This window comes from Carassius auratus, unplaced genomic scaffold (genome assembly GCF_003368295.1).
Source record: "Carassius auratus strain Wakin unplaced genomic scaffold, ASM336829v1 scaf_tig00029711, whole genome shotgun sequence".
Classification (NCBI taxonomy): domain Eukaryota; kingdom Metazoa; phylum Chordata; class Actinopteri; order Cypriniformes; family Cyprinidae; genus Carassius; species Carassius auratus.
In genome coordinates this window covers 1-22649 of record NW_020525789.1, presented here as the reverse complement: position 1 = coordinate 22649, position 22649 = coordinate 1, and the positions used below count along the sequence as shown (strand labels likewise).

Below are 22649 nucleotides of genomic sequence, written 5' to 3'. Positions count from 1 at the left end.
CTGTGGGGCGCAAAAAGCTGCCACCAGACTGGACACCGCTTAACGAACTTTGCCCACCTAGGCAGCTGTCAAAAATTGTATAAAGTTATCAGATGCTCAGTGAAGAACATACCGGGAAAGAGGAATCTGAGGGCAGCAGTGCTTCATACCCTTTTGTGAGGCTTCATCGTAGTGCATTTGGACTCATAATAATAATGAACATCTGAGGTGGCCTAAACTGGTGATCTGGTGTGAACCATGTCCCAACATTTAAGGAGTTCATTTCAGCCATTCGTAAACAAGAATGGATCTCAAGACACAAACATAGAATATAATTGCTCACATTTTCCAATAGCTCAGATGTCACGTCTGAATGAAGTTTCACCTGAACCCGAGGGTACCAAACAAGAGCCAAAATCACAAGCCAGATCACAAGACATGTTGTGTCCAGGAGTTTAAGTCCTATAGATCTACGCTGACTGTACATGAAGAACATGAGAACAGGTGGACACCTAGCTGCAATCTGCTAGCCTTTCTGAACTCTGTGATTAGTCTATAAGAGGCCTTACAGTAGTGGATTATCCAGACCCAGCATCTACACACCAAGGGAAACAGATTAACAGATGAAAATTGTGTCTTATGTTTAAAGTCTTTGGGTCCAAACACAGTCCAGGTTAAAGGAGACATACCTAATGTACCAAATTTGAGCAGTGTTACACATAATTGGGTTTTAAATTTCATTATGGATTAAAAACTGCAAAAATAACCATGCACAAAACCCCTGTCAAACTGACCTAAATCCATATTACATGCATGTAGGCTTAGTTGGGGAAAGGGGATTTCACACTGTCTGCAGGGTTTCATGGACATGGAAAATTAGGAAATATTAAGCGATTATTAGGATTATTAATATTGTATGACTAGATTTAGCTATTGTGTAGTTTGCTACACTACTATTCAAAAGTTTGGGGTTGTTAAAATTTTTAAAAATATAGTAAAAACAGTCATATCATAAAACAGTTTTTACATTTTAAAATAATGGTTTCTAATTTAGTTTTTTAAAAGTAGTTTATTCCGTTGATAGCAAAGCTGAATTTTCAGCATTATTACTCCAGTCTTCAATGTCACATGATCCTTCAGATATCATTCTAATATGCTGATTTGCTGCTCAAGAAACATTTCTCATTATTATCATCATTTAAAACAGTTGTGCTGGTTAATGTTGTGTAAAATGTGTTTTTGTAAAATTCTAAATATTTTTACCGTCTCTTTTGATCAAGTTAGTAATTTACAAATCCCATCTTTTGAATAGTAGTATATGTCCAGTTAGTGAGTGAATAATTCTTTTCAATGAATCAATCAAACCAGTCCACAAATTGGTCTGAACAATTCAGTAACAATCACTGCGACCCTACATACGAAAAATAGGATTGAAGTATGGGTGGATAGATGCAAATCTAATGAATCCAAATGAAACAAAAACTTTATCCATTAATCCATAAAAATAAATTGAATTTAATTGAAATTCATGGGTTCAAAAATGTGAAAACCCTGTGGTACAACTGGACTGTATTTTTACTTCATGCATCAAATCACAGTTGTTCTGATGGGACTTTGAAGAACAAACTGTTTAAAATTAAGTAATTAAATGCAAACAAGAAAAAAGGCTATTATTGTTTTACAAAGAGAGTAAGGCGCTGGCATTGAGTTTGTTGCATGTTGTTCACTGAAGTTCCTGTAGTGTGTCAGCAGATCCCAGCGGGTGCCATTGCCTGACCAGCTCCTGTGGTTTGCTGACCATGTCGTTCCAGTGTTCCAGCTCTCTGCCCCTCGCATACATGAACGGCCCAATGACCACAATCCCCAACAACACTGCCAGTACAGACAATATACAGTGACTTAGTAAAGATGCAAAGGTAACACATTGTTTTAATGGTGCATTAAAAAAAAAAACTGTAATATCTGAGACCACTGGTGAATGAGCTTGTATGTTTAAATAAATTCTATTTACATATTATTTTATCAGTATAACTGTTTGAGTGAGTTTAATTCCCATCAGTGTAAAAATGTAATTAGTGACCTAGAAAAAGTGCAGGATCTTAAATATGTGTTATTCATTTTACATCAACATTTGTTTGTTTTTAAAGAAATGATTGACTGCCAGTTACCAGGTTCCTCTGTGCTGGGCTGCTGGAGCTGTAGGGTCAGACAGGCTGTGTCCAGCTGCATGGGGAGGAGTCTGAAGGTAAGCCTCTCATTAAAGGACGGATTATTTCCTTTCGCCACAGTGGTCCACTTGTTCCTCACTACATGAGTATGTATCTTCAGAGAGACCTGGGCGCACACACCTGTACCATCATTTTACATGTAAATTAAAGATGCACAAAGACGTCTTGTCACTGTACAGTATTTTTTATTACACTGTTTCTCACCTGAATCACTGCAACACTGTAACCCTCGGGCTCGTAGAACAACCACAGTGAGGCGGTGTAGGGACTGATTGTAGTTCAAAGACACCTGGATGTCACCATTTTTTGAAAGGGGCTACAACAGCGGTAATAAACACACATTAGTACAGTATTCTTTCCCCCCAAATCTGATTATAGGGATAGTTCACTGTAAAATGAAAACTGATTTTCACCCTCACTGATAAATCTGAATGGCTTTCTTTCTTTTGCGGAAATTCTTATTTTGTGTTCCACAGAAGAAATTCATGCAGGTTTGGAAAGACATGAAAGAGCATAAAGGATGACAGACTTTTCATGTCTGAGTAAACTATTCCTTTAATATTTAAATGTCATACTTGATCACTTTCACTGTCCAGATCCCTCCACTGTACTTTTCCTGCCGTCTCCTTTAGTTCAGAAAGTCTGAGGGGGATCATGGCTTGACCTATAAGATGGTGCTTCTTCTGATGGACCACAGTGTACATGTTCATTTTCAGAGAGCACTGGTCAATGCAGCTATTAGACACCTGATTGAAGACAGAGGAATCAGGTAACAGACCTTATTCTGACTGTACTGTTCAAATGTTTGGGCTCATTTATTTATTTACTTGGAAAGAAATTAATACTTTAGCAAGGATGCATTAACGTGATCAACTATTTATAATGTCAAAACTATTCTATTTCAAATATATGCACTTTTATTTGATATTTTGATTTTGATATTTGAACTTACTATTCAGCAAATAGTCCTGATATAAATGTATCAGTTTCCCTAAAAATATTAAGATTAAGTATTGATAATAATGGGAAATAATTGAATTGAATTTGATTTTATTATTATTATTATTAGTTCTTATATTATATTATATTATATTATATTATATTATATTATATTATATTATATTATATTATATTATATTATATTATATTATATTATATTATATAACATATTTTATTTTATTTTATTTTATAGTTAAAATAAATAATAATTAAATGTTTCCTTGGGAACTAGTTGAATTAAAATATTCAAATTATAATAGTTCTAATTATAATTTATAATATAATAGTTATATAATTTTATTTTATTTCAGTTAACAATTATTTTATTCCACATGAAAAAAAATCATGGTTTGAGTTCTTGTCAGCTATAATAACTTTGTTGAGCACCAAATCAGCATATCAGAATGATTTCTGAAGAATCATGTGACATTGAAGCCTGTAGTAATGGCTACTGAAATCAGCTTTGCCATTGGAGGAATAAATTACATTTTAAAATATATACAAATAGAAAACATTAATTTTAAATTGTAACAATATTTCAACAATTATTGCTGTTTTACTGTATCTTGTTTTGAATAAGATGCATTAAATAACATTTCACAAACATAAAAAAAAAAAAATGTTCTTAGTAACCCCAACAATGTGGTAATGTTCAACAGTTCTGAACCCAGAACATTCCTCTAATCTAAGTGCTTAGAGGAATAAAACAGAAAACCTGCTAGCAATGGCCAGTAGATGGAGATATCAACTATGAAATGTCTTCTCTAATTTCAAGAAGTTTCTCCATTAATTCGAATAAAATTAATTAATTAATTCACAAACAAATAATGAAGAAAAAAATTCAGAGCACTTGAATTTTCACATAATGAGGAAGACTGATAATGTACCCACATACAGTGATTAGATTGCTGATGTTTATCAGGAGAGACTCTCTACCTGAAACACAAAGGTGTCATTGAACTGTGGATGACAACCTTTCCGCCGTGCTTTGGCTTGACGGTGTCGTCGATCATCAGATGGCAACAGCTGCAATTTTACTAGTGTGACATTACCCTGGCACAGACCGGGCAGGTTCGCGGCACGGAGCAGAGACACCACCAGCTGCTCTCTCTCCTGCTGGTACCGCAGAGCGAACCACAGACGAACAGCTGAGCCATCGGGAAGGGCCCATTCACTGGGTTCCTCTGGGAGCTGGTACAGGTCTGGTCTTATGCTGCCAAGGGGGAACCAACCTCGAGAACCACATTGAGCAGAATGAGAAACAAACAGTCAAAACACTCTCTTTATACTTTCTCTGTATCATCGTTTCTGATGTCTAACGCTGACATACTCCCTAATGTTACAGAGCCTCGCTGGGTGTGTAGATCTGGATGGAGTTCCCATTCCTCAGCATACTCTCTTTCCTCTTTCTCCTCGTTTGGTTGGGGTGTTCTCTTGAATCGAGGAGGCACAAAGAAGGGAACATCACCTGAGCTGTGAAAATTCAAAGATAAGAATGTGCAGATGCACTTCAATCCACATTCCAATGGAAATGTCATAAGAGACGTGCCAGATATCACATTTTACTTTATTAAAATGTGATATTTAAAAATATGTATTTATTATATTTTATATTATTTACTTATTATGCTTATTTACAGATGTCACACATTTCACATTATTATTGTATTTATATTTATTTATTTTGTTATATTTTATATTATTTCTTTACTTGTGTTTATTTAAAAAAAAATTGTTTTTACAAATAAATGTTTATATCTGCATATATAAATAAACACAATAAGTAAATAATAAATCTATAATAAATAACATTTTATTATATTTTATCATTTTATTATTTATTCACTTATGTCTATTTATTTAATTATTGTTTTTTATGTTTATTTTCTTAATTACACTTTCATATCTGCATATAATGTGTATTAGAATAAATAATAATGAATAAATATATAATGCTAGAATAATAATATTTAAGAAATTAATATAAATTCATAATAATAATTAATCATAAATTTGCTTGGGATATACAAACAAATATGATCAGTGAATAAAGAAGTAAATAAATAAGTATAATAAACAGATATAAAAATTGACATTTTAAAATGTTTGAGGTCTAGCACCAATCTCTTATGACATGATGAATTTGTTACAAAAACCTGTTGAAGGATGAAGACATGAAGAACATGAAGGATTGGCTACGAAAGCCTGTACTGCTAGAGAAAATGTATTCATGCTCACAAAACATTATTATAGTACAATAAAAATATTGTAGAAACTTAATTTTCTGTAAAGTTCCTTTGCAATAATTTGTATCGTAAAAAGCGCTATACAAATAAACTTGAATTGAACTGAATTTAATTGTAATCCCTGTGACATCTAGTCTCCCTTACATTACTGCAAAAAAAAAAATAAATTCCCAAAAGCTTGAATGGGATGTATTTATTCAATTTGTTTCACCTTACATTGCAGTGATACTGTTTACATCTTGTATTATTGTCATTTCTAGACAAGCAACAACTGTTATTTACCCATAGCTGCTGCTCTGTGATGTCTGCAGCACTGGAGTGGTGCATCGTGGGATTGTGGGGGTGGCAGGTATCAGTCCCCAGTAGAGCGCTTGAGTTCGTCTCTTCCTCCACAGTAGATACACTGATAGGCCAAACAGCAGCAGGAAGAGAAATGCTGCTGACAATCCACAAGCCAGCGCTACAAGTGGATCTAATGGCACAGACACAAATCAAACTCAGCAGCCGGTCACCCTCCCCTCTCACTCAGTGTATCATACAACAGAGAACATGGCTTTGCATGAACTAAACCTGCTGTGTGACACCGCTGGACAGTCTCTTTCTCTCATGACTTTTAAATAGATGTGTCAAGTGTCTTGTGTCAACACACTTTAGTGGAGACCTGCATGTAAGAGGTTGCGCGCAGTGTGTTTTTGTGGCTCAAGAAACACAACATTTCTAGAGCAACAACCTGTTTTTTCCTTTACTGTAGGGGATTTACTGCAGCCACCTGGAGGAATACAGTGCGAGTGAACCAGAACTTCCTAGCAGGTATTGTAGTTCATTTAATACAGCAATAAACTCTTGAAATAAACTCTTCAAAATTATATATATAATGCTGTGCTTATGCTATTTAAATAAGGATTCAAACACTAATTACATTTAAGCGACAGACTTAACATTATCTTATTATTGTATGAAGAGAAATATAATGTGCGTGTGTGTGAATAAGAAAAACTACACGCTCACATATTCAGTTCATGTATGTAGTGTGTATGTGTGTTTGGTTTTTCTGATTTTATGGGGGAAAAAAGTAATTTTAACATACATATTTAGCAAAAAATCTATAATGTTTAGCTTGTTTGTTTACTTTTACATGTAATTAATAAACAGGTGCGTGTTTAAATATGAGATACTCACACCCATGTCATTCCAAATCGGTATGAATTTCTTTCTTCTGTGAAACATAATAGATGATATTTTGACAAATGTGTTTCAATTGTTTTGTCAGAAGACTCTGATGTTGTTTTGGACCCCACTCACTATCATCGTAGGACAGACCCATTCTTTCAAATATCTATTTAAAATCTATCTTTATTTTTTTGTGCTCAAATGATGACAGAATTTTATTTTGGGGTGAAATGTCCTTTTAAATAAGCTTTTGACATGCACAATGGTTTCTCAGATGGTAACTGTAAGCTAAAAGTGAAAACGTGTATGCCTTTAAGCAGTTTTATTAGCATTCTCTCATAATTGTGCATCCTAAGGGCACTTTGCCTCACTGGTCAATAATTGTTCAATTGCACATGAAGATTTTTAGTGTACAGGGGTCACCCAACTGCTCAGCAGTGTTTAATAGCATACCACATTAGCACACATAGAAATACATGCTGCTATGGCAGCACTGGACCCTCATGTCTGATAAAGAAAGCTTTAGTGCATCTAACACACATAGAACATAATAATGTGTCTGGCACAACTTATTTTAAATAGCATTAGATGATCAAATATTTGCAGCCTGGTAAAACAAACAATAGCGTCTGTTTGTCCACTATAACATAACAATATGTAAAACAGGTCTCAAGTATAGTTTGTACAACAGCTTCCGAAAATCCTCTACTCACCAGCCATGGATGGCCACAGCTCCTAACTTAATAAAGTCTCTCTTTCACTCCAGCAGAGTCAGTGTGTATCACCGATCACCGGTTTCTCATTTTGCCCAAAGACTGTCTCATGGGCGCTCTTCCTGATGTCTAACTGAGAGTAAGCAGTGTCTTCTGACAACCCTGTCACCCTATAGCGGGGTACTACAGTCCCCCTGAGGCTTCCCAGGTTAGTTAATCAACACCGTAAACTGGCTCAAGCAAGTGAGCGATATGAGCTCTGCCAGTTGCAGTATTTATTTCCAAACAAGCACAAAACCTTGATCCAGTCCAGTGAGCAAACTGTGACTATTTACAGGTAATTAGCAAGCTAAAGGGAGTTATTAATAAAAGTGGTAATTGCTGAAAGCTAATCTGAAATGTTTAATTTAACAATAGATGTTACTTCTGTAATACGATTTGAGCTCAGTGAATCAGCCACCACAGGGCTCATAGACTATGGTTTAATAACTTGAATGTTATGTTGTCCGCAGTAGCCTAGTTTGCATTCAAGTGTTAATGAATAACTCTTGGAGAACAGGAGAAGTTTATCAAGGCTGTAATCAGGCAACACGTCTGCTGTTCCCACAATACCTCTAAATGTGTTTTACTTGCATTGAGTTTCTAGACATTTGATTGCAGTAAGAACACCTGTTACTTACTGTAAACTCAACCTCAGATACTGTAGCAGATACATAAGTGAACTGAGTATAGTCCAATAAAATCTGATGTGTCAAAGTAACTAATGTTGGCTCTTGTCTGACAAGAGCTGGCTAGCAACAGTGCATGTTAGCACCTTAATGAAGTGCACGCTGGGAACCCAATCCAGTTTAACATTTTATCAACAAAAATATGAATGTAGTTATTTATAAAATGGATTTAGTATGTAGTTATAAAATGGATTCAGCAAACTGCATTTTACAAACAAACTGCTTAGTAAGTTGGGATACAATGTTCATATTTTGCACCAATTTTCTGTAAATTGAATAAGCAGCAAACATTTGTTATACATATAAGATAATATATAGTAAGCATTTTTATATATAGTATTATATTAATAATAAATAACAATTTCTGTAAGAAATAATCTTATCATGCACTGAAAGTGGGCAATTTTGTCATAATTTTTTACTTACTTTCATGTCATTCAAGACTCTTACTTTCTCTGTGGAACAAACACACACACACACACACACAATTACATTTAAATGAAAAAAGAGAGAGACATACAGGTTTTGGTATTATGCCAACAAAATTCGTTACAGCATCAGGCCCCAAATGTGTACGTGAACAAGGGGAAAAATGTTTCATGTTTGTACAAGGTCATTTAAAAACTTGAAAAATGTAGCATGTTTAGACACGAAACAACATTTCAGGATTCTGCCTTTGTTTAACCTCTGAACCTGAATTATTATGGAACAGGCGACCTGGGAGATTGCAATGCCACATGAACAGGTGAATCAGAAAAATGAGTCACACACATATAACATAATGGATTCCCGGCACCACAAGCCCTTCTTTCAAAGAGACTGTTTTCATTGTTCCCATGACAACTTAAAAAAAAAAAAAAAAAAAAAAAAGATAAGATGAAAATTCATCGGGCTCCTATTGAGCATGGCTGTTTCTATAGCAACAGGAAGAGAGAGGATGAGTAAGCGGCAGGAGCTACGAGTGTGTGAGAATGAATGTGTGTGTAAGAAATAAAGACAGAGTAATTATTGTAATGATTTGGAAGGATATCAGATTTATTTTTGTGACATATCAGAATGATCTATCTGTTCTTCCTCTAAATCCTAACCTTCACCCCATACACACACTTTATCACAATTGTGTCCCCTCCATTGGGCATATAACTCTCCTTGACTTCCCAGCGTTTCTGTCTGTGTGTCTTTGCACCTCCTCCCCCCTCCACTGTGGATTTCCTCTCAGACAGGGAGCGTGTGGTGTGTAATCAGATGGCAACGAATGATAATCCAGCAATACACCTACTCTGTCTGTCCTGTTCACTTAGAGCGAGAGAGCAAGAGCGGAGGAGAGGAAAGAAGTGAAGGAGGCGGGAGCCGTCTGGGCAGAGGGGAAGGAGACGAGAGGGGGAAGTGGGAGGTATGTACGTGTGCATGTGTGTGTGTGTGTGTGTGGAGGGAGGTTGTTGACTTACCTGTGGCCATGAGGGAAATCACAGCTGTGTCTTCATAAAGCAAGGTCTGCTCAGTGTGAAAGGAAATGGTAAAACGAGGCTTTAAAAAATAGAAGTGAAGATGACAAGGAAGGAAAGACAAAGGTGACACAAGGCCTTCACTGTACCATGTATGTTTGCTAGTAAAACCCAAAGGTGAGATTTTTCTTGTTTGATTTTCTTGTAGGGGATGAGAGTTTCACTGGAGTGTTTATATTTACGTGTGTGTGTGTGTGTGTGTTACAGTCTGACGCTAGTGCAGGTGTATGGTTGTCTATAGCGATGGAGGTTAGACTGTGGGTTGAGGTGAAAGAGGAGGGTCTACAGTGAACACATTGTCTGTTATTTTTAGATGCAATGGGAAAATAAGTATCATGTTTTCCCATGATTTCTGTGGAGAGATAACATCTGCCATTCTGCTAGAGTTTCAGTCATTTGTACAGGTTATTTTCGAGATTTGGCCTGCTTTATTATTATTATTATTATTATTATTATTATTATTATTATTATTATTATTATTATTATTTGGAAACACTCAAGAAATGATGTACTTCTCAGTATTAAATATTGTGTAAAACTTTTTGGAAACTTATTGCACACTAGTGCTACCCTGCAGATAAAAAAAAAAGTGATTATGCAGGCCTATTTATTTTAATTTTTTAAAATAATTTTATGATAATGTAGTCTTTGCAGATTTTTTGCAGTCTATGTGATGGATGATGAACACTAGCTTTGACACACATGGGCTTTCGATTTGCACCAAACACCTTTTCTTGAGAACATGAGAAGAATTATAGACAGTGCAAAAGTCTATGACACACGTAGGTGAGGAAATCATAGTCAAATTCACTACAACACTACAACAAATACACAAGGGATCAGAAATTTGTAGAACTTTGTGAATGTTGCATGTTCCAATTCTGCAGAAATCTGCTGCGCTTTCTGCTGCGAGTTCTGTATATGCAGATTCTGTGTGGACAGCCTTGGAAGTTTATATAATTTATATGGTATGAATCAGCAAGTAGTCACTGGGAATAAACAGATGGTGATGGCCTAATGATTAAAAATGTGTGCAGATAGCACTGAGTTTGCGAGGTTGCAAGGTTTACTCCTGTCAGTTCTGAAATGGCAGTGTCTTTGTGGCACGTAACCTCTGGTTGCTTCACAGGTAATATTGCTTTGCTTAGTCCACTGAAAGGTGTTTTAAAAAGGCACCTCGATGGCAAGTAAAAACTACTTGAAGTGTGCCTTGAATAACTGTACAGATCAGAGTGTGAGTGTGCTGTACTTTGGAGTCAGCAGTATGTGTGTGTTGACAGTAGGGAGTGACAGATCCAAAAAGGTCTCCCAAAAAATCTGCTGGAGTGGCTGAAGTGTGATGTAAACATGAACAGGCCTGACACACATTCACTCATTGCTCTCGAGAGTTCCTAAAAATGAGAAAAACACTCTTACAGTCATGATTTGCACCTTAAAGTATACATTTAAACCTACAGTCCTAATGGGACCATGTGCAGTGGAATCAGCCACCTGTGCTGGAGCACCATGTGGATTAATGTCCTTCTGAGAGGAGCTGGCATACCCATGTTGTAGCTAATGATCTTAAGACTAAAGTTGGGCTTATCCCTCTATAATCTGGTCAATCATTCAAGGGAGAGATACCTAGGGATCTCCCTGTCCTATTCAATTTAATCTTTGTGCAGTAAGGACAAAACTAATCTTAGCTTTATCTATCGTAAAAGTAAAGGTTTAAGGGTCTGTTTCAGATTCATCAAATTGAATGGATAGTAGACAACTAAGAATTGGTGTGCCTTTTTATCTAAAGAAACTTATAATTGTTTAAAATATATAGTGTGAATAATTATGTTTTAAAAAGGAATTTTGTACTTTTCATAATTAGCTTATAATTGTATGTCTTCTTTACCAGTAGATATTTCAATATGGAGGAAAGTCAACGACCTATATCTGAGATCTACCTCCCAAGCATCAGTCTTGGATCTGTGGACACTGAAACAGTGGAGGAGCATGAGCTGCCAATTATTTCTTTATCCAAAAGCTCAACAGAAATGGTGAGTGGACCTCCTCAACGAACGGAGCTGGCATGGTACAGTCAGAACTTGCGAAAGAGCATGAGCAGTGCAGCATGTACTCAAAGACCTGTCAGTCTGGGCGGACCCTCGACGGAAGTCCCTGTGAATGTTTGTGACCAAGAACAGTGGAGCATGTGCAGTGGCAACAGTACCCCTGAGACTGTAATCTGGCATGGAGGAACTGCAAGATCCTGGAGCTTCATGGAGGACTCACCCAGAAGGACTCCAACGCAAGATCCACTCCTGGGGCAAAATCAGGTCCATAGTGGTGTGAAGTGTGTGCCACACTCACCATCCACAAATAGGGATTTAAGGATGAAGGGTCTGGTGTGCAGAGAGGGATGTTGTCAATGTTGCAGACCTGCAGAGAACCTGACAGGATGCAGCTGTTGCAGAGCGCCTTGTAGAATGAGTTCTTCGGGTCTTAGCAACAACTTCACACCACAAGGAGCGAATACAGAAGATCATGCTCAGAGTAACTGTGAAAGCCACCATTTAACTGCATGCCATAGATCTACCTTTTCTGGACATATGATAAGCACTGCCTGTTTGAGGAATACTTGCAGCGTTGTTCCATGCCCTGGGCATTTTATATCACGGCCACCTTGTGAAGGAAGCCCTTGTGTGGGACAAAGATCACTGTTCCATTCAGGCTTGCTTGGTTTTCCACCACTTGTGACCTCAGTCAGCGAGACCAGACTTGACAGCCGGAGTAAAGGCCATTGCTGTGGATCCGAGTTAAGAGGGCAGAACTCTTCCTGCCTTAGACTAGACAGAACAGGCCAAACTGGCTTTAACAGGACGGTCAAAGATGCCACTACTATGACATCTGAGCATGAGCTCAGAGATGTTGGTGTGCAGACTGTGTCTGATTCCCTTGCTTCCACTCTTTCTCATGTATTACCTGAAATTAGTTTGAGAGTGGATCCTGTCTTGGACACACCTTTGACCGCGGAACACATGTGTCACAGGACCCCTGTGAAGGAGGTGGAATGGGATGCTGAGGGTATGACCTGGGAAGTGTATGGTGCAGCCGTGGACCCTGAAGAGCTTGGCCTAGCAATCCAAAGGCATCTAGAACTTCAGATCAAAGAGACTGCAGCTGCTGCAGCTCAAACGGAAGACTCCACGGACAATGTCAGCAGCCTGGCACTGCAGCCCAGGCGACGGAAGAAGAGCGAAGGCATTATAAAAACACTGCGCAGTTCAGCGTGTTGCTCTAACGTCAGTACTGTCGGAGACTAAAGTGATCAGTGAAGGGCCGGAGCTTGTCTTTTCAGTATGTGGATGTCTAGAAAACGCATAACAGAAAGGTACAGGCTTTTACTTGAAGGTAGAAATGGATTGAAAATAGCTCTTTGCATATATATTTATTTAGCTAAAGCAAATTGTCCTTCAAATAATATCTCTAAATATTCCAAAGCCTTGTCTGTTTAGTGGAAGCCATTAAAGCTCCACTACTGAATCAGTAGAGCAGTGATGTTTGGAGTTACATTGCAAGCTAGCGTTGCATAGAGCTGCCATTCAAAGTTTACATATAATGGTGTGTTTCTACCTACCTTCACACATGGTCTTGTCCCTGTCTTGACCTCCATCTTTTAGATGCCCACTTTGGCTTGAAATACCAAGCACTGAGTATTGTATTTTTTATGCTTATTATAGGCTAAAAATGTCTGGTTGTACTTGTTGGGTTTTGTCAAGCAAACAACAGATTACTGAACATTATCTAGGGATACATTAAAATTAATGGAACTCTTGGAAATCCTGAAGTGCTCCCTGGAGCAGATCTGAAGACTAGTTCTAGTCAGTCTATGTGCTAGCCCTCAAATTATAGTGGATTTCGATTTCTTTGTTTTCTGTTCTCACAGATCCATGATGTTAAACCCTTTATAGTCAATCATAATCCACCAACACTAAATGGCAGAAATTTCAGTAAAACTTTTTGTCAGTTATTTCTTGCCAGATTCTATGGCTATAGAAACATAATTTACAAACAACTATCAATTTACTACTATCTATGTTATTACTGAATTCACTGATCTTGATGCAAATGGTGATTGGTCCACCTGGTGGATTAGAGTGGGCTCAAGGCCAAAATCAATCCAGAGAGCTAAAAATATGAATGCTCATGAGGTCTGTGGGTGTGTAAAGCTAGGTTCTTATCAGGGCTACTGATGATTAGCAAATATAGACACAAGGTCAATGTTCCTGCACTTATATAGTACATTATTAGCTAAAACTAAGCCCCAGTCCCAATTCTATGCACAGGGGCAGTCTCAATCAATTCAAAAAGTAAAACATGTACACTTTGATTCTGGTGCCAAAATCTGACCTGAAAAAAAAAAGCAGAATCTCTCCACTATTTTCATGTCACAATATAAAAACGAAGAATATTTTGTGGTTGCATTCTGTTCGGAAACAGTGTGAGGGCAAAGACAATTATGGCCATTTTCACATGATTTTACATATTCATAAATCTTTTTTGTTATATAACTTCATTAATATTTATAGTTTGTTCATTATAATGTTAAAATATTAAAGTTCAAATGGTTCATATGACAATCAGTGTAAGAGTTTTTTTTTTTTTTTATATCAGGATCACGTGCTATATCATGACTATATCTTATACAGAATCAGTCATGTTTTTTTAAAGTTAGGGATTGTATTTAGAGCAATCTCTGTCAATAATGTTAAGATTAAATTAATTTAAACAGCATATTATAGGTAAGTAAATGTGTATACAGAATCTCTGACCAAATCAACAAAAGCCTGTACTGTGCTGCACAAACTGCTTTTGTTTTTCTTTGCCAAAGCAATCTGATTTCTTTTCTTTTATTTATTTTTTTTATTTTTTTTGGACCACAGCATTGTGATTAAACATAATATAGATATTACTGCATCAACACCTTACAGTATGATGAAAACAAGCTTTATGTAGGCTTTACACTAATGTGTTTTAATATTGACAACACTGAATGTCTTGAAATGTATGAGCAACAATAAAGAGTTTGGTAAACAATATTCTGTGTCTGTTATTTTAAAACAGTACAGTAAGTGTTGTTTATGTTCGAATAATTTGCCCTAAGACAATGGGATTTCTCACTGGCGATGACATTTCTCTTTGTTTGGCAAGAACATGTCAGAAGTTCCTGCTAAAGTTGGTGAACAGTGTTCCAGTAGATTGCCCAGGACATTTCCAAGGCTCTTTCATTGTAAGTTTGACCAATTGGTTGATCAGGCACATTCCCTGAGGCACACACCCTAAGCAGGTGCTGCCTTCTGTTTTGTTTTCCTTGCTGTACCATATTTCACAGTTTGGAGTAAATACAACAGGTGAGCAGGGACACATCATAAACTAACATAATAAAACTCCATTCATTCTGAATATAGTCACATGCATTTAGTAATTAATTTCTCAGCGTCTCCTGTCTTTAAATCTGCTCCACCAGAACGAAAAACTTAAGTAAGTTTCAGAGGCCATGTTGCATCTTTGCATTCTGGTTCTTATGCCTTCTGCTGGTAACAGGAGAAACATATTCACACTACTACCAAATCACACAAACTATAAAATAAAAACCTTTCCTATCTTGTACTCAAAGAAGTTTAGCTAAAGCTTTAAGTATAACTGTAAAACTTATTATGAAAATGGAGTGGTGTGTAGTGGTTTAATGTAGAGTTAAGAAGTTACATGCATATCTGTAAAGTACAAGCAAGCTATGAACAATCACCATTGTACCCTTGATCAAGGCTCTTAATGTCACGTTGCTCCAAGGGGATTGTTACTGTAATGAGTGGACTGTAAGTCACTTAATGAGTGCTTACTAAAAACAGGTTCTGCTAATCTTTAATGAAATGACTATATAAACAACACAGATCAGTCATGATCCTGTTCATTATTAATCAGGTTTTTCCAAGGTATAACTTGGGTTCTGCAAGGTTTTGGAAAGCAACAGAAGGTCATGTGAAGGTCAGCACCTCTCCTCGTCCAAACAGCTATTAGCATGGCGATTTCTTTTTCTCTACACTGCCTCTTATTAAAATTAGAACCTTTCGTAAAAGTTGGGTCTTGAAATATGATGGCTGGATTATTTATGAAATAATCCGCTCATAGATCAAATGTAAAGAGTGTGCGGTAACCCGTACCCCACTGCAGTTTTTACAATGGAACCTGGTTTATTTTACATCCCTGATGCAAAAACAATGTACTTTAACATTTTCTTAATATCATTGAATTAACAAAGGGAGGTGATCCACTTATCCAGAATATCACTTTGGCATCTCTTCTTCCTCTGTAAATCTTAGATGGGAAAGATCTTAGAAGGGAAAATGTGGCACTCGCTGAGGCGCTGAACCAAGCTCAGCTCCCAATCATTGGCTATAAGCAGGTCGACAGAAGAAGTTCTGGGGTGACCATGTCATCATGAGACTCCATGATTTGTGCTGGGTTCCGAGATACAGAGTGGAGCCCAGTCGCATACCAGGTGAGAAAACAATTTTCAGGGACAATTCATCAAAGTGCCCCATCTTTAGCTCTATTTCTTCCTATAGGGTGATTCTTGTGGCCCTCTGCTGGTGGGACGTGACTGCTGGAAGTACAACTGTGTAGTACAACTGCAAATTTTAACTTTAGTTGGCTTTTTATTCTTTCTGTAAGGACTGGCACATACTGTACATTTGCCCTATCACAGGCAGTCCAACGTTCAGTTCTTAAGGTGCTTTGACGGCCAGCGTCAAGTTATTAAATTTCACCTGTTGTGGGAGACTTTCTCCCTTAAGAACAGTCTAACTGCAGTGCTTTTCGCTGAACAGTGCAGGGAATTTACACACAGGATGGACATTTATCTTTTATATTTTACACTTTTAGCCATGTGGCCATGGACATTCCTTCTGGAATTTTATAATTATAATCCATCTGCACTCATTGACTATTGAAATCAAGGTTGATTTGCTTACAAATAAATAATTGATAAAAAACTTTTTTAAATGTCATAGAATCTGAACAGTGTTAAATTATCGTATTAAAGATATTTTACGTTTTTTATTCTTTATTTAGAGCTACGCAAATATAGGATGGTGTAGTGCTTAATCATCCAACTCCCAGAAAGACCATTCATGCCCAGCAAACACAAATTTTGTATTACACACAGCTCAATTATTTTTTAAATCCCTACAAAAAGCAAATTAAGAGTCTCAAACTGTGAAAACGTGTATTTTATTATTGATGGTTTTAGAGAGTTTGATGGTTTGGTTTGTCAGCACTGACAAAATTCATCAATCCACAACGAGAACAGATGAAACCTCATAATTAAAGGATACGGAGTTCCTGTAACTTACACAAACAAAGACATCTACATGAATGAAGTTACCAGTGAACACACCTGGAGGCAGTCTGCCTCTTCCATTTAAATATTTCATTTAATTAAACTCTGAAGAAGTCTGTACATGTGTGATGGTCCATGGGTTTCAAAAAGAAGAAATGGATGCAATTCCAAAAGGGGGTTATAAAAAAAATTGTCTCCGAGTCAAAAGAAGTCCATGGTTTGAGCTCTCAGTCATCCTCAGTAATGTGAAGGTGATCTCCCCTTCAGGTGATCCCAGTTGTTGTAAAGAGCATACAGCCCTGACATGGCTAAACCAATGACACCTCCTCTGGCAGCTCCTTTGAGTCCAGCTGAAAAAAATAAAGATAAAATATATATAAATAAATACAATACATTTTATGTTGATTAAATTAAATCAGTGATAGCCATGATATTTAGCACTTAAGCCAATGTCACTTTTCCTCACCTGTGGATTTAAAAAGCATCCCTGTTAATGTTCCAGCTGCTATTGTGTTGAGATCATCCTCTGCGCCCCTGGCCTTCTCAATGGCCACACCAAACACACTATACAAAAGAGCTGTTGAGAAAGAGAAACCAGCATTTTATTATGCACGAGTCTCTTTAATTAATAACACAATCGATTGTGATATTCTTTTACACAAGCTGTTCGAATTCAATGCATTTCTTACCCACAGATCCTAGTGTGTTCGCCCATGATGCGCCATGTCTTGTGACCATGTTCAAAATTCTGACAAAACATAACAAATGTCGGTATTACAGTAGAATTATGGCTGATCAACAATGGATAAACAGTTTTAGTCAATATAACTTAAAATACATACTGATGCACCAAAAAAACATTTTTTTAATGGAAACACCAAAAGTTAAATTAAAGTTTTAAAACTAAAAAAATATGCAGAAATACATTTTTTATTCAAAATGCTCTTCAGGGTGTTGTGTTCGCAGGTAATAAACCAGTCATAATAAAGTTTCAGAAGCACTAACTAACAAAAAGTGCCTGGTCAATGATTTCAAATGTACCAGTGACCGATATTCGAAAAGATCCTAACTGAATTTTCTATATGGTAACTTAAATCAATTCTGATCAAAGTTTACAAAGGAGCAGATACTTACTGTACGTTTCTGGGTTTTGACCACGGCATGCCTCTAGTTTCTGTCAGGCCCATTCGGAGACCATTAAGTGTCCCAAAAGCAGTGCCTTTAAAGAAACAAACAACAGATAAAACGATTGATGATGATTAAAATAAAAGTACTGATCAAAGTCAGAGACAGACTCACCTGTTATACAGCATCCCCCGATGGTGAAGAAGGCCAGCTCAAACCGACCACGGGTTTTATTTGCCCCAGTTGGCAAGATAAACTCATCTGTGTCCTTAAAGTAAAATGTAAAAGGTGTAACGCATTTTTATGTTATTATTATTCCAATATCATAATTTATTTGTAATAACTAATTTGTAAAAACAAGTGATGATGATATAATCACACTAGCATACATTAGAGCATGGGACAGCTAAAGGCAGATTGTAATAAAAAGTTATAATTATATTCTCAGGAAAACTAATGTTTTTAACAAAAAGTCAGGTATCATACAATTAATTAATTACAGTTGGTGGCCAAAATATTTTTATTATATATATTTGTATTATTATTTATTATTATTATTTTTGCATGTTACCATGCTGTTTAATGAATTGTTTGGATATTCATAATTAATTTACCATTTAATTTGCCATTAATTAACCAATAGCAAGTTCTTATTATGACACCTTACCATTTATTTCAGTCCATTTAGCCTCTAACACGTGTTTGACCGTCAGTTCATAAAACGGACTCAATTCTACCACGGAAACCTTTAAATAGGTCTGAAATGTAACTACTGACTTACAGAAACTCACCTGCACAAGGTAACGAGGGTCAACATTGAGGTAGGGTGAGAGAGGACTCATACCAGTCACTGGAAATGAGAGATAACTTGTCATTACACATTATCAAAAATTAATAGACACTCAAAGTAACTAACCTGACCATAGTTTGAATCAGAGTAAACATTAGCCTCACACTGTTGACTGTAGCACTTACACGGGACTCCTGTATTTGAATACTCAGGAGTTCCTCCACCAAAAAGGCTCCCGAGTCCCCCTTTAAATCCTCCTGATGCTGGTGTGTTAGTATCCATGTCTTTAGAGATAATACACAAAACCGTCTTGATTGACAGACTTCTTCTTTTCAGACCCGCGTCAAAATGATGGACGTTAACGACCCCAAACGATCTGCTTTATCGACAGTGTTGTGCTGTATACTGTCTGTTGACAATCCTACACAGATGTCACTGCGCTGAGTTGTCAACTGTTGATGTTTGATAATTAGACCGTTTTCAGTCTCTGACCGAGCGATTGCGCATCTGACCTCCACATGCCGCCTTACCGTAAAGTGAAACGACGCCGCTGACGTAACACTGCCGTAAAATTACTCGCGTGATTGCTGAAGATTTAATCAAATCAATAATGTATTCATCATGTATTACAATATAATATTAACAAATATAAAATGAAATATGTTATATCGATATGAATAGTATGCGATATCGTCCTGACGTTTTTGGCTTTTGAGGGACCTCAATGGTCCTGACAGTTGATAACGAAATTTTTTGTTGCGAAAGAAAGATTTATTTTTATTTGTTTGTTTGTTTATTTATTAATTTATTTTCAGAACAAGACAACTATATACAAGCTTAAGTAACATTCATGAAAGAAGCACAATAAATTAAAACAGATCAAGAAAAAACATTATGGGAGTGAAATGAAAGTAAACATGTTGCTGTCAGAGGTCTGTACTTGATGTGTATCAAAAATAAATTTGAATGCTAATATGAAGTGAGTTTTTATGATTAAAAAAAGCAACAACAGAAGAGAAACAACTAACAACTTAAAACTATAATTGCAGTAAATTATACAAAGATGTATCACAGTAGAGGGCTATAAAATAATTTCTAACAATAATATAATAATAATAATAACAATTAAATTAAGTTATTCCTATTACAAATATATGTGTATATATATATATATATATATATATATATATATATATATATATATATATATATATATATATATATATGTATATATATATATATGTATATATATATATATGTATATATATATATATGTATATATATATGTATGTATATATATATATATGTATATATATATATGTATATATATATATATATATATATATGTATATATATATATATATATATATATATATATATATGTGTGTGTGTGTGTGTGTGTGTGTGTGTGTGTGTGTATATGTATATATATATATATATATATATATATATATATATATATATATATGTGTGTGTGTATATATATATATATATATATATATATATATATATATATATATATATATATATATATATATATATATATATATATATATATAAAATAACCAATTCTGGTGTTATGATAGATGTTTATACAGCTACTTTGATGTGATGTTAATTTTATGGGTAACAGCCATAATTGTTTAAAATTACCGTTTATTTCATTTAAATGATTCAGTTTTAAATTTTTATAATGTAAGTTGGATATGGTTGGAGAAGAAAATGCTCACATAAAGTAAAAAAAAAAAATATTTCCCTGAATCTCTGACGCCAGTGATGACGCTTTCCCACTAGATGGCAGACGAGGACAAGTTTCAAAAGGTTTCTGGCGGACTATTTTTACTGTTTTTTAACATTTGGTTAAGATTTTTCTTCTGCTTCTTAACTGATTTGTAAGTTTGGGTGGGGGAAAAGATCTACCTCACACCGAATCGTGTGCCACAATAAAGCATGTCCCGTGATGCATTCTTGAACGCACAAATGGTTGTTTAGCACCATAAAGGTGGTGTTCTGATTCTCACATGAGATTTAAGAGGAATTCGCTGTGTGGGACGATGCTGAAGCAGAATTCTATCACCATAGCTAACTTTTTTCTGTCTCTTTCTCTTCCACCCCTTGGGGTGGAGAAATAACGTTTGCCATTGTTGTCATTCTGTGAGCTCAGACTTCCTGGCATCCACACTAAATTACCCAGGGCTTTCTGTGGGAGCAGAAATGGCTCACTGTTCCCCAACAAAAAGACCATTCACAATCAGTGGAAGGTCTCCTATAGACAGCCCACAGTGCTGAAGAGACCCAGAGGCAGCCGAATAGAGACAGGCACCCCGAGGAACGCTGGACATGACCGTGATGTCATAATGGATTCATCTCACAGAATATCTTTTAATCACACTTATGTTTTATCATCACGCTTTGTTGTCAGCCTTATATTCAGAGTTTGTGCCAAAACTCAAACACAATAACGTTGAACACGCACAATAAACTCCAAAAGGACCCCAAAGGGGGTGTGTTACCATGGAGATATGAAAGCTGTGCAGAGCCTCTGTTCCTTAAACTAGTTTTTTGGAGATGAAAGGGGAGACAAGAGGGGGTGGGAACTTCATCTGAAACCTTTCAGATGAAGACTTTAAAGTCATCATGCTTTTTTTCTCATAAAGAGTAAACAACAAGCAAAGCACATGTTGCTTGCTGAACAAAATTCATACAAATCATCCATATGTCTATGTGTGTGTGTGTATGTGTGTGTATGTGTGTGTTTGTGTGTGTGTGTGTGTTCATCATAAGTAAGTTCCGAATAATTCCTTTTTTATGTTTTTTGAAACAAAAAATATACTCTTCAAGTTGCATTTATTTGATCAAAAACAGTACAGCAATAATATTATGAAATATTGTAGAAACTCATACATTTTTCACGATTAATTTTTTTCAGGACATTAAGAAATTGTATTCAGCAAGGACAAGAAAAAAATATTAAGCAGCAAAAACTGTGTTCAACATTAATTTAATATATATTATATATTAATATATATATAAATTATTTTAAAATGTAATACAATTTCACAATATCACTGTTTTTACTTTATTTTTAGCAAATAATTGCAGCCTTGGTGAGAATAAGATTAATAAGAACAAAATCATTACAAAAATAATTTATTATTATTGTATATACATGTATTAGTAAATATACACATAGTAACTATAAAATATATTTTATTATAACAAACTGTGTGTTATATAGGTCAATTATTTATTATTTTTTTTTTTCAGAAGTTACAAGAAGAAGACTTTAAAGCCATCATGTTTTCACAAGCATGTCTCACACTGTCGCTGTTTGAGATTCATGTCAAAATAAAGTCACCTATTATTGGCTGGATCAGTGGCTATGAGCTAGTGGCATTTTGAAGTGAAGTTCTCGGCACTTAATCCTAATTTATTTAAGGCACAAAGAGCCCTAAACAATGTTCTGCTTTGTTATGCTTTCATGTTATGGTCAAATGTAACTTGACAGGCTCCTGGAAAACACTGAAGATTCACTGTGCTAGCTTCTTCACACAAACAAGAGTTAAACAAAATCACCTGGTTTAAAGTCTCTGGAAACTTGGTTTCCACCCAAACTCAACAGCTGCCCTTAATGTGGATTTGTTTCATTAAAGCCCAGCTGACACTCGCAACAGATTTACGTATGCTTTATAATATCCAGATACAAAGTAAATCCAAGAGCTATAGTTGTCCCTTGGCTTAGCTCTTGTCATTTCAAGCTCCCCGTTATTCTCTGGCAGTGCTTTAGGACTTTG

The 22649-nt window shown here is 35.9% G+C and overlaps 3 protein-coding genes across 4 annotated transcripts; 1 reads left to right on the top strand and 2 right to left on the bottom strand.

The window, feature by feature from the left end:
• Positions 1–1474: 1474 nt before the first annotated feature.
• LOC113079879 (synaptotagmin-15-like) lies at positions 1475–7424 on the bottom strand. The gene is made up of 8 exons (XM_026252106.1): positions 7336–7424; positions 5735–5924; positions 4537–4679; positions 4143–4438; positions 2783–2953; positions 2412–2523; positions 2148–2327; positions 1475–1851 (listed from the first exon to the last, which is right to left on the bottom strand). Exons 1-8 carry the CDS (start codon positions 7340–7342, stop codon positions 1703–1705), a joined length of 1248 nt encoding a protein of 415 aa, XP_026107891.1. The 5' UTR covers positions 7343–7424; the 3' UTR covers positions 1475–1702.
• A 30-nt stretch (positions 7425–7454) lies between these two features.
• Positions 7455–14613, top strand: LOC113079878 (uncharacterized). 2 transcript variants are annotated; one of them, XM_026252105.1, is made up of 3 exons: positions 7455–7543; positions 9365–9456; positions 11460–14613. In XM_026252105.1, exon 3 carries the CDS (start codon positions 11470–11472, stop codon positions 12862–12864), a length of 1395 nt encoding a protein of 464 aa, XP_026107890.1. In that variant the 5' UTR covers positions 7455–7543; positions 9365–9456; positions 11460–11469; the 3' UTR covers positions 12865–14613. The 2 variants fall into 2 exon arrangements, with proteins under 2 accessions (XP_026107890.1, XP_026107889.1); XM_026252104.1 differs by having other exon boundaries at positions 11457–14613.
• A 2201-nt stretch (positions 14614–16814) lies between these two features.
• LOC113079882 (mitochondrial import inner membrane translocase subunit Tim23-like) lies at positions 16815–19392 on the bottom strand. The gene is made up of 7 exons (XM_026252108.1): positions 19041–19392; positions 18857–18915; positions 18240–18333; positions 18075–18159; positions 17630–17688; positions 17407–17517; positions 16815–17290 (listed from the first exon to the last, which is right to left on the bottom strand). The coding sequence occupies exons 1-7, from the start codon at positions 19135–19137 to the stop codon at positions 17178–17180; spliced, it is 618 nt and encodes a 205-aa protein (XP_026107893.1). The 5' UTR covers positions 19138–19392; the 3' UTR covers positions 16815–17177.
• Between the last annotated feature and the right edge of the window lie 3257 nt (positions 19393–22649).

Bases quoted from the DNA above. Each gene is read 5' to 3' on its own strand.
- LOC113079879 (XM_026252106.1), bottom strand. The intron at 4,439-4,536 runs GTATGTCAGCGT...GTGGTTCTCGAG, and splicing joins AGGCTCTGTAACATTAGGGA to GTTGGTTCCCCCTTGGCAGC. The intron at 2,954-4,142 runs GTAGAGAGTCTC...GTCTTCAATCAG, and splicing joins ATGACACCTTTGTGTTTCAG to GTGTCTAATAGCTGCATTGA.
- LOC113079878 (XM_026252105.1), top strand. From the start codon at position 11,470: ATGGAGGAAAGTCAACGACCTATATCTGAGATCTACCTCCCAAGCATC.
- LOC113079882 (XM_026252108.1), bottom strand. From the start codon at position 19,137: ATGGATACTAACACACCAGCATCAGGAGGATTTAAAGGGGGACTCGGG. The intron at 18,916-19,040 runs GTAAGTGCTACA...TCTCATTTCCAG, and splicing joins TTCAAATACAGGAGTCCCGT to TGACTGGTATGAGTCCTCTC. The intron at 18,160-18,239 runs GTGAGTCTGTCT...GTTTCTTTAAAG, and splicing joins CGGGGGATGCTGTATAACAG to GCACTGCTTTTGGGACACTT.